Source organism: Biomphalaria glabrata, chromosome 5 (genome assembly GCF_947242115.1).
Source record: "Biomphalaria glabrata chromosome 5, xgBioGlab47.1, whole genome shotgun sequence".
Lineage (NCBI taxonomy): Eukaryota > Metazoa > Mollusca > Gastropoda > Planorbidae > Biomphalaria > Biomphalaria glabrata.
In genome coordinates, this window is record NC_074715.1 from 25,139,628 (window position 1) to 25,161,275 (window position 21,648).

The 21,648-nt window shown below is 33.3% G+C and overlaps 1 protein-coding gene across 4 annotated transcripts in view; it reads left to right on the forward strand.

The window, feature by feature from the left end:
* The window catches only part of LOC106060082 (mucin-4-like), a 30,015-nt gene extending 9,230 nt beyond the window's left edge, over positions 1-20,785 (forward strand). For 3 of the 4 annotated variants that reach the window (XM_056028380.1, XM_056028382.1, XM_056028383.1), the window contains 16 exons: positions 2,153-2,317; positions 3,329-3,504; positions 3,604-3,962; positions 4,125-4,228; positions 4,646-4,783; positions 5,011-5,156; positions 5,849-9,014; positions 11,432-11,591; positions 11,710-11,873; positions 12,423-12,621; positions 14,660-14,739; positions 14,826-14,990; positions 16,790-17,164; positions 17,376-17,495; positions 18,496-18,588; positions 18,676-20,785. In XM_056028380.1, coding sequence (XP_055884355.1) covers positions 2,192-2,317; positions 3,329-3,504; positions 3,604-3,962; positions 4,125-4,228; positions 4,646-4,783; positions 5,011-5,156; positions 5,849-9,014; positions 11,432-11,591; positions 11,710-11,873; positions 12,423-12,621; positions 14,660-14,739; positions 14,826-14,990; positions 16,790-17,164; positions 17,376-17,495; positions 18,496-18,588; positions 18,676-18,780 — 5,676 coding nt within the window. In that variant the 5' untranslated portion in view covers positions 2,153-2,191 and the 3' untranslated portion in view covers positions 18,781-20,785. Of the gene's footprint in view, positions 1-2,152; positions 2,318-3,328; positions 3,505-3,603; positions 3,963-4,124; positions 4,229-4,645; positions 4,784-5,010; positions 5,157-5,848; positions 9,412-11,431; positions 11,592-11,709; positions 11,874-12,422; positions 12,622-14,659; positions 14,740-14,825; positions 14,991-16,789; positions 17,165-17,375; positions 17,496-18,495; positions 18,589-18,675 lie in introns of those variants that run through there. The other variant, XM_056028384.1, reaches the window with a different exon arrangement.
* The last annotated feature ends 863 nt before the right edge of the window (positions 20,786-21,648 follow it).

The window sequence follows — 21,648 nt, forward strand, 5'->3', positions numbered from 1 at the left end:
TCATATATATATATATTTAAGTATATATAATATTAATTCCTAGAATGTAGACAACTGAAAAAAATTGTGTAGCCCAGTGTTCAATTCCAGGCCAATCAGTGAATTTCCAGTTTGCTTAAATTATAATTTTAATATAATATATCGTTATTCTAATACTAATAGTTTTACATTTTATAAAGTCTTTATGTACCATCCCAACATTTGTATGTAATACTGCTTTCCCATAGGCGGACTGAGTGTAAAATCGGCCCTAAAAGTTTTTTGTGTCCAGATGCTTTTCACAATTTCAGCCTATTCTTTAAATTTAAATATTTCAATGTGCCTTTATCTAAACTTCTTTTACAAGTTACTTGAATGTTTCCTGATTGAATGTTGATTTGAGTCACTTGTTAAAAATCTTAGAAAGTTGAAGGCACACATGCATATCTAAATTCAGGAGGAATTTGAATGTTCTGCATCTTAGTGGATAGTTAGTGATACTTCATTATCTAAATGACAGCGTGAATTTTCATTCGTGAGTGTAATCATTGAGATTTATCAAGATTCTTGAATTGGTTGTACTAAACTGGCCAAGATATTAGTAATTTTACTACATCTCTTAGCAGAGAATTCCAGCAATTTGTAATTTTTTTCTCTCAATTATTCTTCCTCTCCGAACCTTTCTCTTTTCCTAACTGCAAAAAATTATTTGTGAAAGATTTTTTTGGCGTATAAATCCTGGGATCTTGCTACAAACTAACTCAATAATATAATTTATATAAACATTTGACTGGACACGCTGTCATCAAGTCAATTTTACAAACAGTGAATGTATCTATAAATAAATTGTATATATATATATATATTCTACCCCATTTTAATGGGAAATTCTTTATTAATTTATGTATAAGCTTATCGTCTTGTAGATTCAGCCTAGTATGTTCACACTAAATTAACTTCTACAGGACTATACATAATATAAAACTTGTGTTTTTTTTTTAAATCACTTCTAGGTGTATATAAATGATTGTAAATCAATGGTAGCATGGTTTATGGGTATAGGTCAGGGGTGGGCAAATTACGACTGCCAGCCTGTTTTATGCGCCGACACCTACATAAATCAGGTGTGCCCACGGTATATACATATAAAAATGCAAATATATTTAAAATAATATGTATATGAATTATTGAAACTGTCTTATAAAAAGTTTCAAGTAAACGAAGATTATGCTTTTTGGCTATACATCAATACACCCAATTCAAGACACAATCTCTGATCAGTATTTATTCAATGCTATGAAGAACTGTGTTGAATATTGTGTAGGCTTGGAACAAGATTGCAAATGTAACAACTGATGGAGCTCGATCTTTGACTGAGTGTTATTTTTTTTTTTTTTTTTTTTTTTTGAAATATATTTTTTATAAAAAATATCCCAACCATAAACTCTAAACAGGAAAGTTTGCACAAAGCTGCATAAAATTTCAACATACTGTTTTATAATATACATATCAATCGAACTTACTAGAGCTAGGGGTGTTAACCACAGGTAGTTCCGATTTAGGAACAAAGTAATCCAATGTATCTGCCAACTTAGCATGGGCAAGGCATTGAGAACAATATAAAATCTCAAGGAAGGACATTGACTGTTAATTTGTTACCAATATTTCTAATGAAGAGTGGAAGACAGATTTCACGTGTTTCATAATTGCTATTGCAAAGGGTATTTTGCATATGAAATGTAAATGCATGTTATATCTTTTCAAACAAGGCTTTCCCATTTCTACAAGCAAGCGAAAGAAAACAGGTTTAGTCATTTTCCTTAGCTGAAAAGTGAAACTATTTCTAGTAAAATTTATTTAGATTCCTTAATTGTGCAATTTTTAAAAGCAAATTTTAAATACGTCAAGAAACAGTTTTCAATATCATCAGCTCACCATTTAGCGCAGAAGCTGATTCAGCTCCAGAGGACATAATTCCAAGCAAAGAGAAGTTCCAGTCAGTACTTCCACGGGAGTCTTTTGGGTGCCAGAAGCTGTAACACTTAAAACTTTGCTGCTGTTAGCACTATTTGTAAACATATTTGTATATATATATATATATATATATATATATAGAGAGAGAGAGAGAGAGAATTTCATGCCAAACATATATTTATCTATATTTTGCTTTCAGAAAATTGTCCATCTCTAAAGGAGAGTTTCTGCTAGAAACATGGCTGACCCAGCTCCTCCAGACAAAATAATGGTTTTTAGACCTACTTTTGAAGAATTTAAAGACTTCAATAAATATATCGAATACATTGAATCATGTGGTGCTCACAAGATGGGTTTGGCAAAGGTATATTCATATTATGTGATGATGTCAGTTTCTTAACTTTAAATGCTGATATTACTTTTAAGTAAATTGATTGATCTGGCTGTTGGGGGGGGGGGGGGTGTAGGTTCTCCCTACATGCAGTTTTCTGTCATAACAAGCATCTTTCTCAGCCATTTAGTTTCACTACCTGAAACATTGAAGATGAAATTAGGGTGGTATAATAAGGTGACAAACACTTACTATTTTATCAAAAGTCATGACAGTGTGTATTGCTTTTTTGGTAATGCCCAAAATGGCTCTATGCATGGTGTACCTTTTTCTAAACATGACCAACCAATTGTAATTAAACTACATGTACTTCGAAGATACAGTAAGAGATAGATTGATACGAAAAAATTTGATTTTCATTTCATGCTCAGGTATAGGGAACTGTTTGTTTCAGTGGCTTAAGACTGGTAGGGTTAAATCACAAAGTAGCAGAGTTCTGTGCAATATTTCCAAAAATTCAGTTTATGTTTATACATATTAATTCAAGTTTGCAATTTAAAATATCATGTACATTATTAGACAACTTTGATTAATTTTGTTTTCTAATAGATAAAAGCTTTGCTTGGAGAATTTTTTTTTCTTCAAACATTTTAAGCCTTTGATAGTTCTGTAAAGCATTGGGAAAAAGGGGGGGGGGGGAGAAAAGATCATGTTTTTAATATTTTGGTTTGTATTTAAAAGGTAAAAATCAAAATTGTTTAAAATCATATATATATATATATATATATATATATATATATATATATATATATATATATATATATATATCCATTAAAAAATATATAATTGCTAAAGACAAAGTAAAAGTCATTTGAATGAGTTCAGACACACATTTTTTTATGTCTCTTTTTGAAATTCAAAACTTTATTGTACATAAACTTTCTCCTCTAGTTTTATCATGCAAATGCATGCCAAAGAAAAGTACTAAACAACCAACAAAGTAATACATTTGTTGATTTAACATATACACTTTTTGTTTTGTAGATTATACCTCCAAAAGAGTGGGTCCCCAGGAAAAATGGGTATGATGACATAGACTTAATGATTCCTGCTCCCATTGAGCAAATTGTTACTGGACACCAAGGTCTCTATACACAGTTTAATGTTCAGAAAAAAGCCCTGCATGTGAAAGAGTTTGAAGCTATGGCTAACTCTCCCAGGTAATCTTTGATTTTTATTGAAGCAGTCCTAGTTTATTTTTATTTTTTTTTTTTTTTAATGTTTTTCCCTTCTAAATTCTTTATTTTATTTGGTCACAGGTACCGCACACCAAACCACTTTGATTATGAAGACCTTGAGAGGAAGTATTGGAAAAATATTACATTTGGTGCTGCTATCTATGGAGCAGATATCAATGGATCTATTACAGATGATGATCAAGATTACTGGAATATCAATCGTTTAGGAACCATATTGGATCATGTGAAAAATGATTATGGCATCCAGATTGAAGGGGTTTGCACTGCTTATCTTTATTTTGGCATGTGGAAAACAACATTTGCTTGGCACACAGAAGACATGGATTTGTATAGTATCAATTATCTCCATTTTGGTGCTCCTAAGTCATGGTACTCCATTCCTCCAGAGCATGGTCAAAGGCTGGAAAGATTGGCTCAAGGTAAATGTATTACTTTTTTTTACATTCTGTTCTTGTCATTTAGTGGATCTGATCTTTTCATCAAAATGAGCATTTAGATATAGTTTATTTTTTTTTTTTACATAGCCAAGTGCTTTTGTAATATTATAATTGCTTATTAAAAATAATTTTTTGAATCCACAGGATTTTTCCCTACAAGTTTTAGTGAATGTCCAGCATTTTTGCGACATAAAATGTCTCTCATATCCCCATTTATCCTGAAGAAATATTCCATCCCAGTACACAAGGTAGGTTGTGTGGTTTTCAGAATGTAATAATGTCTAACAGTTTTACTGTTAAGATATTCAAACAAGCAAAAATAAAAAAAAATATTTGAAAAAAAAAAGGCTTATAAAAGGGAATGAACTGCTCAATTAAAGCCATTTTTTCAATACTGCAATATTCATTTCCCTTTTCTACATAAAACATCAATTAATTAGGACTAATTAATTCTAATTAATTAACTGATTGTTTAATTTTTTTTTATTGATATATGAGGTGTCATCAACATTGAATAATTTGATCAACTTGATCCGAGAATGGGAAGTGGTAAAAAAGAACATGTAAAAGAATCCTGCCAATGGATAGACAGTTGGAGTTACTTAATATATTATATTGTATTATAAGCTACGCAAAAACATATTCAAAGTATTTTTTTTTAACAGATTACTCAAGAAGCAGGGGAGATCATGATTACATTTCCTTATGGCTATCATGCTGGTTATAACCATGGATACAATTGTGCTGAGTCTACAAACTTTGCTACAAAAAGATGGATTGAATATGGTAAAAGATGTCTGCAGGTAATTCAGAATTACTTTTTAGTCTGTCTTCATTTTAGTTTATTGTGTAATGTTTTGCAATTGATGTCATGTAACAAGGGTGAACTTTTTATATTTATAACTCATTGTTGTTTATTGTTATGTTTAAGTTCCCATTATCAACTCACACTTTTGTCATAAAAAAAAAGTTAAAAATGAAAAAATTGAATAATTAAATAATCTTTTTATTTTTGTGTTGTATTTCAAAGTGTGTATGTCGTAGAGATGGAGTCAAAATATCAATGGATATTTTTGTGAAGAAATATCAGCCAGACCGTTATGAGTTGTGGAAGGAGGGCAAAGATATTGCACCTCATCCTGAAGGTCATAGAGATGGGAACAGATCTAATAATAGGTCAGCTGCTGTTTTCTTTTCTACAAAGCTTCTATCAACTCACTCTGTCAGTCTGGTCAAAAGTTTATACATGTTATATCTCCCACACCCAACCTTGGATCCAGTTGAACATTTTGCACACTTATTTCTTTTACCTAACAGAACAAGAATCAATTTAAAAAAATTAACCAATTAGTTAATTAACTATTGGTAATTAATTATTTTGTTAAGTATCTTGAATAAGGAAAAGAAATTGTACTTGACTGAGGTGGTGGTGTAAGTTGAATTAGCCCCCTTTATACTTAGTAGAGAGGAAAGTTTGAAATTAACAATCCTATTTTTGTGTAAGTGGTTAGTGTTTTGGCTTGAGGTGGCTTTAGCCCTGGGTTTTCGAATTCAGGTTGTTCATTTTTATTTTATATAATTGTATTTAGAAAGCCATCACCCAGATACCCCTTCTTTCTCCCCCACCCCTTTACAGAAACAATTGGTAAAATTATTTGTAATCGCACATAATTATTATTGTTAGTCTAGATGTATTACAAATGACTGATCCAAACTTATTGATTCAACTACGTTAAATATAAGCTTTTTATTTAAATAGTATTTTTTATATCTTTTGTAAAATGTTAGCAAGTTTGGACAAAGTCTGGCACTCTTGAAACCTGAATATTTTAAAAAGAAATCTACAAATTAACCTGTCTTTTTTTCAGATCCAAGAAAAAAATTGAAGCAAACAGCTCAGGCACTGCACATTCAAGACGCCATCCTTTAAAAGATGACTTCCCAAAGTCTAGCATGGAGAAAGTTGCTGAAGATTCAAATGGGGTGTTCAAATCAAAGCCTGAAAATGTATCTGGAGCCAAAGTAAAAACAAAATCTGTCAAAAAATCTAAAGCCCTCAATGAAACGGATGTTGTTTGTCCGGTACCAAAGAAGAAATCCAAAATGAAGAAGTCACTTGAGATGCCAGTTGATACATTACAATCTGTTGATGAGCCGAGTGTTAAGACAGATAACACTCCTTCAGAATCCCTGGAGAAGAATGAGTCAAAACTGAATGAATTGTCTAAAAAAAAAATAATTGAAAAATATCTCAAGCTTCCTCAGCCACCACAAGTATTTCAAAAGATTATACCTTCTCCCAAAAAAATGTCTCCATTTCAAGAGGTTTTCTTGAAGACAATAATGCCTGATCTGCCCAAAGTAAAAGAAGAGCCTTTGGTTGAAGATGAGGTAAAAGGGCGGGACACGGATTTGAAATCTTTGTCACTAAGAGATGGGACAACTTCATCCTTCATGTCCCATGTAAAACCTGAAAAGAAAAGCTGTATTTGGACTGCCATTCATGCTGGAGTGACAGGATTTCAAGTGAAACAGCCAGTAACAACAGTTACTCAAGTAAAGTTAGAGGGGACCACTAGTCACAATGTAATCATACCTCAGAGTGGTTTCACCATCAACACTAGTTCTGTTAAAACAGAAGTAGAAAACCCTCCAGTGATCAACAAAATGAATGACACAACTGCTGGTTTCAATTCTGCTGGGATATCACAGCCAGGCCATGTGATTGCTAACCAAAACAGTTGCCAGAGTAATACCACTGTGGCACAATCTAGTGTAAACCAAGGCACTATTACTTCTGCTAAAGTTAGTCATGGTAGCTTGAATCAGTCGAGACCAGTCATTCATCCCATTCATGTTCCAGCATCACGGCCAATGACTTTTCCTTTGTCTGTTCCTAACATAAGACAAGGCTCTGCTCCTGCAAGTGTAGCCTACCTTTCATCAACAACTAATCCATTGAATGTTGTCCTCACAAGACCATCAGTTCTGCCTGTGACCATTGCCCAAACACGATTTCCTACAAATGTTCAAACACGACATCAAGTACCAATCAACAGTCATACATCTGTTGTCAATCTTGGTTCTAAGCAGTTTCATGTGGGGGCCACACAAGCATCATTGTACAACATTCAGCCAGATTACATAAATGAGAAACAAGCTACACCTTTGGTTGTAAACAATGGACATCAACTAGTTAAAGAAAACAATGTGTCAGTAATTGAGGGCCAAGTGAAAAGTTCACCACACTGTTTACAAAATTATCCTAATAAGGGAAATCATTTAGAAAGTTTGTTTTCTTCAAGCCCTAAATTATCCTTGTCAGAAGATAATTTACCCTTAAAGTTGTTACCTTTAAATGCTAAGGTAAATTTTAGCAAATCAATGGTCTTGGACAGTTCCATTCAGGTAAACAAACCTGAAGTTGTAACTGATCCTAAAGTTACAGTCAATAATATTCTTGAAACAGCAGTTTTTAAGTCAACACTAACATCTCACAATACAGTCCCATCACAAGGCATTACTGGAACTGCTCCGAAATTAGTCAGTAGTAATCAAAATAGCTTGCTGAATTCTAATTCTCATTTGGTTTTGGGAAAAACAATGAATCCTGTTGGAGTCAGTCAGCATTATATCATTTCCAATCAGACCCAGTACTTTTATCCCAGATTAGTTCCAACCACTTCATCACAAACACATGTTTTCAACAGAGTAGGAATGAATAGCTTACCTTGTGATGCTCAAGGAACTCCGTACATAACTATCAGGCCTACAGCTTATCAGATCAGGCAGCCAAACAGTTCTCACTCCACACCACTTAGTATAGTGAAGCCAGCTTACCATCCAAATGCACCTTCATCAGTATTGAGTCACAACAAACATGTTCCTGAATCTAATATGTCTTCGTTATTACTAAACCAGCTACAACAACCAATTAAAGTAACCATTGTACCTTCAACAACTGTTTCTGACATGAAACTGCTTCCTCAACAGCATCTGTCTAAAGATGATCAGTCTAAAAACTTGCTATCTATCAAACCTATTGTTACACCTCAAGGCAGTTCACTTTATTCCATACTAAAAAGGCCTGAGATGAGTATATTTCATAGAAATTCAAATACACCTAATGTAACAGAGAATACCACAGGAATATTGAAACAGATTGACTCAATACCAGCCAAGAAGATTGTAGATAATACACTTTTTGATACAAGTAAACAAATTCTCAGTTCTTCTCAGTCTGAACAAGTTTTGAAAAGTCCTGCCAAAATAGTAGACAAAAGAAAATGTCCAAGGAAAAAAAAAGAAAAGATGGCTCAAGCAAACCCACCTGCAAGCAATATAAGTGCAGCAGAAGCCTTGCTTCAGTTTTCTTCTAGGGAACAGAATGTGGGACCATCAGTGTCTCTTGGTAAGCAGAATCAGGTGTTAACAGTCTCTAATCAAGGTGATCAGATAGTATCAACTCTTCCCATTGGGCTGCAGTCATTAGTGAGTCAGGTGTCAAGATTATCACCTCTTCAGGTCAACACAGTGGACTGTCCTAATGATGCTCCCTCTTTGTCTCCTCAGTTGTTAGACTGTACTTACCAAGCTCCAGTTCTGACACCCCAAAAACCAATATCCTTATTTTGTACACAAGGTAACACTGAGCTAACAAATACAACAACCACCCATTCCCAGTCTCGACCACCATCACTTTCTCCAGCTCTCAGTGAAAAAATGCCAACCCTTACACTCTATAGTTCTGGTGACACCACACACAGAAGCTGTACAGGAGTTATAACATTACCATCAACATATCACACTGAAGATAGTAAAAATAATCAAGAGACTTTAAGCAGCACCTTAGTCACTACCAGTGACACAACTGCCTTGGAACAAAGTGACAATACCCTTCAGTATCTCCATGAGTCTGAACAAACTAAATGCAGTAAAGTCAAAGATGTGAATACTCAAACTATAGATGATTCACCAAATTCTGAATCCTCCAGTCAATCTCAATGTTTAGACCTATCCAGTTTGTCTGCTCAGGTGAGGCCACAGCCAGAACTAAGTTCCTTTCAATCTAATTCAAAGAGCATTTCTATATCATGTTTGTCTTCAAATTCTAAGCTTCTCTTTAGTCTACAGTCTGGCCCAGTTTCACGTCAGTTAGTTCCTCAGCCTCTAATCTGCACATCACGGTTGATTCCTTCCTTTCCCATCAACTCGGCTCTGCCTTCCAGTGACAGTCAGTTTGTCAGTGTTAGGTCTAATACTAAAAAGCCAGGGAAAAAAGTCAATACATTCAAACCAACTATAAGGAATCAAAAGCCTCCACTCCTGACCAATGAAAAGACACTAAAGTGCATGACAGAAGAGAGGAACACCCCACCACATCTAGTCATTGTTCAACAACAGACTGGAAATCAACAGGGTGTGAGCAAAGGTAAACAGGTAGAAGTGATTCTGACCACTCCACCCAGTTTATGATTTTAGGTTCATTGTTGAAAACCTTTGTTTCATTGTTGCATGAACTTACATTGTTACCAATTGGTATTCTTTTGGCTGTTGTCTCTTTACCTCTTTGTTTCATTGAATACCAGTCTGACATGAAGACCTGAGTAGCATGGCTAGTTAGTAGTTGTATTTTGTTCTGCTTCAGATCTTTGTTACTTATAAATATAAAGCTTCTTTTACAATTATTTTACTCAGTGGATTTTCAAATATTTCATTCTATTTCTTTCATTTCTAAAAAGTAGTCCTTTTGCTCATCTCTGTTCACATTGCACACCTTGAAAAAATGAGCATAGTTCAGCATTACCTTGCAGTAAAACAAAAGGAATTTTGTATTGAAAAACAAAATTATTTTTATATTGGTACCTAAAATTTGTGCTTGGTTTCTAAACAGCCACTGCTGTGGATTAATCAAATCAAAATTTCAATTTGTTGGATATAGACAATTTTGAATTTTTGGATGTTTCTTGTGAATTTGACATATAACTGTATTTTTTGTTGATATGTGCTATTACTGTACAATATGCTTTCATGGTCTTGTTTATTTTGTATTGGGCATTGTTCACAGCACTATTAAAACATACACTAGAGGTTGTAATTTAATAACAATGAAATAATAATGACACTATAATGAACATTACATGCTTTTATTATAATAAGTTAATATACATTATATATTTACTGTAATATAATATATTTTATTATAACATTTGATCCCATTATTTGTTAAGCTTTGATTTATTCAATGTCCTTCTCTCCTTTCTCTAAACACTTAACGTTTGACTGGTGCTGTTGAGATTCACAAGTAGCTAAAGCATTATTATGTAGATATTAGTAATGAATGGTTTTACGGAAAGGGCTCTTGAGCAGTTAAGTTACAAACAGTGTTTGTGTTGTATTTTATTGGCCATTTTAAGAATTCTGGCTGTTGTTGTTAAGCTATGGATGTTTTCATGTGATTCTCTAAGTTACTTTGACTTGAACCAAATGGTGTACACTTTCTAGATGTTGAAGTTAGCAACTCTTAAGACAACTGGGAGATGGAATTCTAGCAGAAATACCTTGGCCAAGACATTTTCCAGTGAACAAAAGAGCATGTTTTACTTTCATAGTTAAATCCACCAAATACAATGCTAGCAAAAATGGGTCAGGTTTATTCTAAAGTGGATGATCTCAACTGAAACATGAAAGTAAATGAATGAAAGCCAATGAGAAACAGAAACATTTTCTTCATTACAAATCCTAAAATTCTCCTAAAAGAAAATGTAATATTATTGGTTTAAAATGTGATGTCATATATATATATATATATATATATATATATATATATATATATATATATATATATATATATATATATATATATATATATATATATATATATATATATATATATATATATATATATATATATATATATATATATATATATATATATATATATGCAAAGCAGGTGCTCTAAGTACACACTCTACAAAAGTTATATATATATAAACAAGAGTTAGGGCTTTTTTTTTTTCTTCAAATTTAACTCTTTCCTTAAATTATTTTCCTCATTTCGATAGAATTATTCATTTTGCTCATTTGAATTTTGCTGTGTCCTGTTATGATTAAACTTCAATAACGTTTTTGTTTGTTTATCAGAAAATGTTCTAGTTGGTATTGAATTATAGGGGAATGCATGCTTTTTTTATAAAACACAAATTAAAGTTTATACATCTAAAAATCAATTTGGTTTAATGAAGTCAAATCAATGTTGGCATCATCAATTAGGAGGGAAAGAGTTAAGACAACGGTAGTAACATGAATTACAGTTAGACATCTCTGACTTAGCTCGAAAGTGAGGTACAAAATATACTTTTTTTTTGTGTGGTTACACCAGCTATGGCGTCAAGCAGATCTTCAAACTAAAATTTCAATTCAAATAATTTTTTTTTATATATATATATAAGATTGCCCAGAAGCGTAAAAAGAAAGACAGTAAAAAACAACATAACAATGAGAAGCAACATGTAGATAGTGAGAACAATGAAGACAAAAGGAATAAGTCAGCAGAAACTATAGAGTCACAGAGAAATTCATTTTCTTCAGCAACTTCTGCATCTAGATTAGGTTAGTCCATATCTAGATTAGGTTAGTTCATACTTATTGACAAAATAATGTAGCTCATTGCAGTGCAGATAAAATGTTTCCAGCTTTGAAAACTATCATTTTTTCTTACATTTATCAGGTGATATTAAGTCAGATAAAAAATTAGAAGAAATCTGGGCACAGCCCTTACATCAGATTTGGCAGTTTGAGCCACATAATTTGTTAGCAATACAACAGTACAATAAGATGATATCAAGGAGACGGCCACATTGTTCAATTTGCTCCCTCTTTCAAAGGCTGGATGTAAGTCATTCATTATACTGGCTTTTTTCTTTTTTATATGTTTAGTTGAATCTAGGTACCATACTTTGAAATATATTCTTGACTGTTGACAAGTGGATTTAAAAAATGTACATCTTAACTTTGTTGAAGGTGGGAGGAACACTTGGCTTCTGAACTGAGGGCATCTAATCCAGGTGAAGACTGGGATTTTGAATTTCTGAATTAATAGTCACACTCAGTACTTCCTATTCAATTGGGTCCATGACAATCATTTGGAAAAGTAAAGTCTTTGTGCTGGCCACATGAAACCCTAGTTAATAATTGGCTACAGAAACATATGAGCTTTACATCATCTGCCCTCATAGATCGCAAGATCTGAAAAGGGTTCTCTACCTCTCTTTGAAGTTGGTTATTCTTATTTGTCAATTCTGGCAATGAAATAATAAAACTTACTCTTGGCTAAGAATTAATAATTATGAAGATTTATTTCAATCACAGTAGATTCTGGTGAAATAATTCACTAAAAAATAAATGGCATGCTTTTCATGTTGTATTAAAAACTATTAACAGACTGATAGTGATTCGAGCAATGTTCTTGACCAGACAAGTGAGCAAGAACTTCCTGAGAAATCCCTGCCAATGATACCAGAGGTTTCCTTTGCTATCAGTGCCATCAACACAAAGCCCTTTTGTGATTACTCGCCACTAGATGCTGATGGATTGAGCACATTATTGCAGTGTCACATCTGCCATGTGTGTGTCCATGCCAGTAAGTAAAGCTTAAATTTTTGACAATGTTTTGGAGCTACTAGACCTGCTTAGTGTTGCACACAAAAAATTAACAGAATTGGTAATACAGATATTGGAAACAAAATAAATTTAGAGAAAAAAAAAACATTTTAATAATTTAATGCCAGTAAGACTTAAAAATGAAAAAAAAAAAAAAAACACTTTATAAAAAAAAAATAAAGTTTATATTTAGCATAGTTGTATCAATTAGTTTGAATCAGTCATGTAATTAAATTTGTAATAGATCTATACTAACAATAAAAAAGCATTTATAAAAATGTTTTAAAATGGGGAACGACCAGAATTGAACTCATGGCTCAAGCCTTCTCAGTCAATAACCACTCTACAAGTGGAGAGCTTATGAACATGGAAGATTGTATAGTTATCTACTGTTTCTATAGTATCATCCTATTTTTCATGTTGTGTTCACTAAGACTCAGACCTATAAAGGAATTAATTCAGCTTTACCACCACTTCAGTCAAGTACTAATTCTTTCCATTGTTTGACATACCAAACAAAATAATAAATTACCAATAGTTAATTAACTAATTGGTTTTTTTTTTTTAAATTGATTTTTGTGTTGTCAGGTAAAAAAAAAATTCAAAATTTCAGCTTTATCCAAGATTGGGTGTGGGAGAAATAACGTACAAATCTTTTACCAGGGTGAGTTGATGCTTTGTAAAAAGAACAAGTGTAAGCTTCAGATTTAACAAAAATATTTTTTTTTAACTTGATCCAACCTTTGATTTTGAGTAATTACATGCTATTAACAACATGAACAAGAAGAAAATTCATTTTGACTTTATACATAATCAGCATCAAGCAGGAATTGTGTTGCAGCTTGACAACTGAACCAACAAGGATTCTGTTATTAAATTTGATCTCATTGCAGATAGGAATAAATGTGTACATTTTGTTATCAAACCATAAATGGCAACAACATAAAATATATTCTTATTTTCTTACATACCTTAGTGATTTGAGCACATTTCTGCATTTGTTGTATAATCAAAATACAGTAGTGAACATTTTTTGCTTATATTATATTATAAAGTTCTGCAACTGCAGTTTAAAGTTTAAAGCAAATCTTATCTCTTCCTGTAGTCCCATTAGGGGCATAGGCTACCAACCAGTTTTCTCAAGGAATCTTGTTTTTGGGCATGTCTCTTCCACTGTCCCCATCGGCATCTAGTATTTCACTTTCCTTCAGGGTTCCAGGTGAGGGCTTTTCTTGTGATCTGGATACAGGTGAGGCAGACCTGTGAAAGGTTGTGGCCTATCCATCAAAGACTTTTCCTGAGGCAGGTATTGATGAATACCTAGTGGTTCTCAAGGTCTCAGCTTCATAGTAGAATTGGCTTCACATTGGTGTTGAAAAGCATCATCTTGGTGGAGCTTATTTCTCTGGTATTCTTCAGCTTAACTAATGCAGGCTTTGATATCTGTATCTGTTCCTCCATGTTTATCAAGGATACTGCCAAGATAGGTGAAGCTTTCCATCTCTTCTAGTGCCTTGCCTGTGATGGGTGTCTCAAGACGTTACAGCTAATAGAACTATAAACTGATAGAATGTGAATGTCAAACCTAACTGGGGACCATGTGTTTACGAGAACGCTGAAACCATTGCTACATCCAGTTTAACATGGGCACTCAAAACTCCACAGAAAAAAAACAAACTTGGCGCTAATAGAAAATAAAACAAGCAATTAGCAGAAAGAGATAAACATTTAGGACATGTAGCAAGTATGAAAGAACAACAGTGCAGCAGCATCTTAACAATACATTTTCCTTTAATTTAAACATACAATCAAATCACTACCAAACTAAAGATAGGCAACAAATTTCACGCTTTGGATTTAATTATTTTATTTTTCAAAAGTTCTTAAAAGAGTAAAATAATTCCTATTTTGCTTGAAAAAAAAATTCTACTTATTTATTAGACATGACAAACAAATATATCTATATGCTTATTAGCATTTTTTGCATGTTAAAAAAAAATTCCTTGTTTTTGCTTCAGGTTGTTATGGTGAACTGAAATGTACATCAAGTGTGAACTGGACGTGTACAGTGTGTCAACAAGACAAACCAGAAGAAATAGTAAGTTGTTCTTGTGATAGAAATACTTTATACTCGCAACATTATCTAAAACATTGTGATCCATTCACTCTGGTTGTTTTCTTTAGGCTTGTCATTTGTGTTGCTTACGAGGTGGTGCCCTCAAGCCAACTACGGATGGCCACTGGGCTCATATCATTTGTACCTTAGTCATCAGTGAGGCATCATTTGTCAATGTGAGAGAAAGAGCACCTATAAATAATTCACAGATTACAGCCTCCAGATACAAACTGGTCAGTATTGAAAGGATTTATTTTCATTGCTTGTATTAGTCCAGACTGTGTTGCTAAAACTTTGATCTCAATGTTCTTTGACTTGTACAATGTGTAGGATGTGTCATCCCTGCTTTCCTAACTTGACACTACTTACACAAAGGCTTTCTTTTTTCCTACTTATAGACGCGTATAACAAATCATTTTAGTATTCTAGTCTTCTTGGCTCAATTGTCTTGTTGCATTGATTCTAGTTTCATTCAAGCTGTGTAATTATTTTACTTTTTCTTATTTTATGTATCCTATTTGTTAATTATCTACATCTCTGAATAAATGTCATTTTGTTATGTTGTCTTGGGAAAATTATAAATAGGGTTTCTTGTAATGGCACAAAAAAAGCAGGCTTGGATTCCTCCCACCTTATTTCTTTACTAAAATGTAATAGCAGACCTGCCTACCATTACGCAAAATGCGTATTCATTACGCAAAAACTCCCAAAAATGACCGTCAGTACGCAAATACGCATTTAACCCGTTGCGTTGTTGTTTTTTCCTCTCTTGACTAGCTTACGAGCGGTCACGGAGGTCACGCTAAGCCGTCCTGTTGGAAGGGGGGGGGGGGGACAGAAAAGGTGGGGGAACTCATTGTGTCCATATCTATACGTTGATTGGTTCTTAAAAGCATTTAGATTTAGTCTAGAAATGAAGAACGCGAGAGTGAGGGAGTGGCGGGTTGGTTCCAGGTTGGTACCGTCAGTTAGCTGATACACCAACGTGACTTTTTTTTTTTTAAGTTCATTAGTGAAATTAATTATGTTGAATCCCGGATTCCCATATTCATTTGTATAGAAAAAAATATAGAAGTGCTATCGATTCAAAACACATTGAGTGACATTGTAGATATCTAGTCTAGATCTGGACTCTATATCTAGAATCTAGATAACTTGTTATACAGGAATAGATATAGCTAGTCATTACGTTATGTCATGATTCTCTACATTACTCTACAATCTAGATCCAATTTAGTTGTAGTATGATTTAGATTGACTAGATCTAGATCGATAACGTCTACTACTATCTAGTCTAGATCTAGACTAGATTCTTAGTCTTAGTAGGCCTATAGAATAGATGAAGGATGAAGGTAGGCCTACGAAAGTTTGGAGTAGACCTACGTTTGTAGTGGATCCACGGCATCGGTAACACTCTTGAGCCCATATCTAGAGTAGATTATATTCATTATATTATTTATATAGACATAGATCCAGATCTAGTCTAGGTATCATCTCTATTGTCGTATTGATCTAGATTTAGATTGTAGATCTAATCATGATATCTAGATCTAATATAGATATATATATATATATAGGACAAAATAGTGGATCGCGTAAGTGTTACGCATTCTGGTGCCAAAATACGCATTTTGACCATCAGCATTACGCATTTGGACTTTTTTTGGTAGGCAGGTCTGTAATAGTGTTTTTTAATTCAGCTTCTCTCAAGTTTTTTTTTTTTAATTTTATTTTGTTCTATGAAGTGCATTTTATTTGATTCTTGTATAAAAATAATAGATCCCTATCTTTTCCCAAAACAGTTTGATTTTTAAGTTAGTCACTTGTTTGTGTTGGACATGTTCAGGGTACTGTCACAATTGGTCCCATTGTTATTGTTTAACAAATGTTTAGTCATAAGTTATTCAACAAAGGGGAAGTATTTTTAAATTCTAGCTTTAAGAGAAAGCCTTTGAGTCAAACCTGTTAGCCACCACACAACATGGCTTATCTCATTTCTTGAAATAATTTTAACCTTTCTGTTTTTGTTTAGAAATGTAGTATGTGCTCCGATGTTACTTCAGACAATATCAATCACCCAACTGCATGTGTCCAATGTTCCTTTGGTCGCTGTGCCAAATCCTTCCATGTTACCTGTGGCTTTGCTGCTGGTGCCAAGTTTGAAATCAGTGATTGGCCTGTGCCTATTTATGTCTCTTGCCTGAAACATGTGACCTCTCATAACAAAGCAGAAGGTCGTCACCTTGAGCAGCTCCAAGATCTGATGGAAGGAGAGCTGGTTATTGCCAAGCACAGAAACAGAAGGTTCTACTGGGCTAAAATTGTGGATGTTTGCAAGAAGAGATTATATGAAGTAGACTTTGAGGATGGTTCCTTTAGTGAAGACTTGCTTCCTGAAGATATTGAGGTTAGTTTTAATGACAACTTTCTTAGTCCAAAAGTTAGTTCTAGTGACAACTTTCTTTGTCCAAGACTGACATCTACTTGAAGTTAGAATTCCTATGAATGAGACAAAATGCATCTTAAAGTCTAATATCAAATACTAGTCTTTGTTTCTTTATGTATTGAATAAGCATTTGTAGCATATGTTTATTTTTTAACTCTTGACTATGTTACAGTGCAGAGATTGTGTGAGAGATGGCCCCCCAGAGAAGGGGGAACATGTTTCTGTCAAATGGACCGATGGTTATGTGTATGGTGCAACATTTCGAAAAGTTAATGTTCAGGATTTATATACGGTAAGTACTAGAGGTGCACCCCTAGTAAGTAATTTCATTTCTTGATAGGCTGAATTCAAAGGTCATGACATTTTGATCAACCTGGCTTTTCTTAAAATCCAAAAAACAAAATTCTTATACATCACAAGCTATAGTAATTGTATAATCAAACTCTCAGTCTATGATTGTAATTAATTCTACTGTCACCTATTTAAATTCTAGGAGGAAAAAATAGACCACAGGCTGTAAGAACTGATAACTTGTTAGCTAAATTTTGAAATGTAAATCAAAGTTAGATTTACTTTAGTTGACTACAAAAAAAACAACACCACTGTTTTATAGACTACTTAGATATAGAACTAAATAAGTTGTAGATCTAGGCAAATAAAAAAGTAAATCTCTGCATTGATGTAAAGTTTTTGTGTTCATTGTAAATTTGATGAATTAGGAAACCAATACTTCAACAGATCATCTAGACTAGCTTAATCATACAGCCTTAGAAACATTTTTTTTTCTTTATAGTAAACTAACCAGAATGCTATTTGAATGCATTTCTATGTACATTTTGATCTCTTGATATAATCTACATATCTAATGCAAAAAGAAAAAAAATGTTATACAAAGTTCTAGCTTTGTGTAATCTTCATCTAGTGGTTATTGTCAAGCAGTCAATGAGTTAATTTCCAAACATTTTTAACTGATTACCTCAGTGTTATCAGACCCAGTATAATAATAGTACTTGCTGTGAATTTAAGAGACATTTTTGTAATCAGCTGTACTTACTTCATCATATTGACATTAAAAAGTAAGGTTTGTGTCCATTCTTCAATTATAGGTTAGTCTGGAAAATGCCAGAATTTAATTTTTACAAAAGTTCTTTCAATCTTTCTTTCCATCAATTGACACTATAATTATTTTGTAACCATTACTTTAAAAGTATCTTTTCATAAAGATATGAATTAGCCCTAATTTTTAAAAAAAGCTCTAAAAATTATTTTTTTTTCAAAATTTAACTTTTTAGGTTGAATTTGAGGACAGTTCTCAGCTCCAAGCTAAAAGAGAAGAGCTGTGGTCCGGTTCAGAGGAATTACCTAAATCTGTGAAAAATAGAATGGTAAGCAATATTCCTATTTTATGTGTGTACAACAATTATCTAAGAAATCTTTTTTACTCAAGAAACTTGTCTCTTGTTCTCCTGCAGTCTGAAGCAACCGACAGCAAGTTTGAGTCAGCACAATGGCAGCTAGAAGGGAAGAGAACCAAGAAAGTTGTGAATTACAAGTTGATGAAAAAATTAGATCTCTGAAATTCTGAGTGGCTTGTGTTTGTTCAATGCTGCTGAGGATGAGAATGACTTGTAGAACAGATAGTTCAATAAGATACAAATGTCAGGGATGATATGTTGGTTTTAGATAATTTCATACAATTATTGTATTGTAATAGACTACTGCGCTCTATATTGATTGTCTTATCACAGAAGCCTATTGAAATGATAGGTGTCAAGTGTATTGGTCTCTGCTTACACTGCCCACTTGACTGAACATGAGTTACCTTTGGGGCTGTTAACCTTGAATCTATGTTGGTTTGTTTTTTTTTTTGGCTTGTTTTTATGTTGAGCGAGTTAAGTGTTGAGATACATATCTGACCAATGAGATGAAAGGCTCTGCTCAAGTTACTGGAACAATCTGATGGTAATGTTTCAAAACTGTGCTACCCAGATAGTGATTTATTTTTTTCTATTTAGGAATTTTATGAGAACCTGTTCTCTAATACCCAATAAACTACTGACTTAGATTAACTCTTACTTTCACTTTGAAATGACATCTTTGGGTTTATTAATGATATTTTGTTCTCAGCTCAGCAAAAAAAGAATGTTGCCTTTCATCACATTGGGTCAAATTAAATTCTTGCCTCTTTCTGCTGTTTTGAGGAGGCTCTTGTCTGAGTTGTGTTATTTAGGCATTACACATGTCTTCTTTGTTCTCACTGGACCTACTTGTTCACCAAAACTACTGCATGGTTTCTTACTTATTGTAGCTGTTGATATGCTTTTGGTTTGATGGTTTGGCTATTTCTCTGTTCCTAATATTTGACATGATCTAGTTTTGTGGACATCAAACTGTTAGGTACTCTCCTCAGAATAACAAGAAATCTTTTGACAATTATTTCATGTCATTTTTATTTTCAATGTTTTCATTGACATTGGTGTGAAATTAATCACTTGGATCATTAGAAAAAGCAACACCTCCAATCTAATCTTACAGACTGGGAACAAAAAAGTTTTTTAATTTTTTTTTATTGATATTATTTAACTTTATCTCTGGTGAGTAATCAGATATTTGATAAATATCCTTTGCATTGACATGTTCTGTAAGTCTTGTTTCCACTGATACAGGTTTGTGTACAATTAATTTGTGTTGAGAAGACCTCCATCTATTCCTACTATGTATGAAAACATTTCTACTGCTGTGTTGTGTGTGCAGTGCTAGTCCATTGTGGACTGAACTAGCAGCTACATGTTTGAACTTCCTAACTGTAAAATGTACAAATATTGTTTGAAACAGCCCAATAATAATAACACTTTTCCTGAACAATTTTGGTTCAATTTTCAGTTGAACATTTTTTTAATAGATTTGATTCCATTTTCAGTGATATGTAAATTAGCTATTTATTGATTTTTTTTTTTAAAAAGAGATTCTACCCATGTTATATAGTGACAGTTGATTCCCAGCTGAGGGTTGTCTACCCAGTGTGTATAGGGTCACATCAAGGAGATCAGCAATAGAAGTCTCTCTCTGGTGGTGTGTGACTGCACTAGCTGGGCTGACTTCAAGTGTTGAGCATGTGCATCATGTAGACATTGAGATTCACATTGAAACACAATTTACTTTAAGGAACAGATTAATTATAGAACAGTTTTTTTTATATCTTCCTACTGAGGCTTATACACACACATACACACTGGGTAAATGAACTGGTGAATGTCTTTCTAGAAACATGTGCTGGAACAAATTATCCACAGTATGCTGTCTATACAAGGGATTTATATATATATATATATATATATATATATATATATATAAATCTGTGTGTATGTATATATATCTATCTATATATATCTTATATGTTTCTAAAGTAATGACCCTCATGTTTCTCCATTGTTCTATCTAGATTTGTAAATAGACATACAATGTGTTTGTGTTCTCACTAGTCTTAGTATCTCAACATGATTGGATCAAATCATTCTTAGAGCTACCTAGAAATCATGTCCATACTATTTATATTTGTAATAAACTGTTTTGTTTTCTCAATCTGATGTGTTCTATGTTGGTATTCAACTGGGATGTGTGTGTACAAAGAACTTAATGAACAATACAACAGACAAGGTGCACTTTGTAGTAGAGTGAAGTAGTCACTGTGCACTTTGTAGTAGAGTGAAGTAGTCACTGTGCACTTTGTAGTAAAGTGAAGTAGTCACTGTGCACTTTGTAGTAAAGTGAAGTAGTCACTGTGCACTTTGTAGTAGAGTGAAGTAGCCACTGTGCACTTTGTAGTAGAGTGAAGTAGTCACTGTGCACTTTGTAGTAGAGTGAAGTAGTCACTGTGCACTTTGTAGTAGAGTGAAGTAGCCACTGTGCACTTTGTAGTAGAGTGAAGTAGCCACTGTGCACTTTGTAGTAGAGTGAAGTAGTCACTGTGCACTTTGTAGTAGAGTGAAGTAGCCACTGTGCACTTTGTAGTAGAGTGAAGTAGTCACTGTGCACTTTGTAGTAGAGTGACGTAGTCACTGTGCACTTTGTAGTAGAGTGAAGTAGCCACTGTGCACTTTGTAGTAGAGTGAAGTAGCCACTGTGCACTTTGTAGTAGAGTGAAGTAGCCACTGTGCACTTTGTAGTAGAGTGAAGTAGTCACTCATAGGACCAGAGAGAATACAGAACAACAATGTACTCATAAACTGGACAAGTTTATATAATATATATATATATATATATACATACATATATCAACATAAAAGTAAATGGAGTTTATGTTGCACAAAACTCATGGGTGGTTAGCAATTTTTAACACCACATGAAGGTGAAATTAGTAACGCCTATTTTGAATTTTGTTTTTGATCAGATGTCTATAGACAGTAGCGGTCTTTGATAATAGTAACATAACACTTGAGTTCACT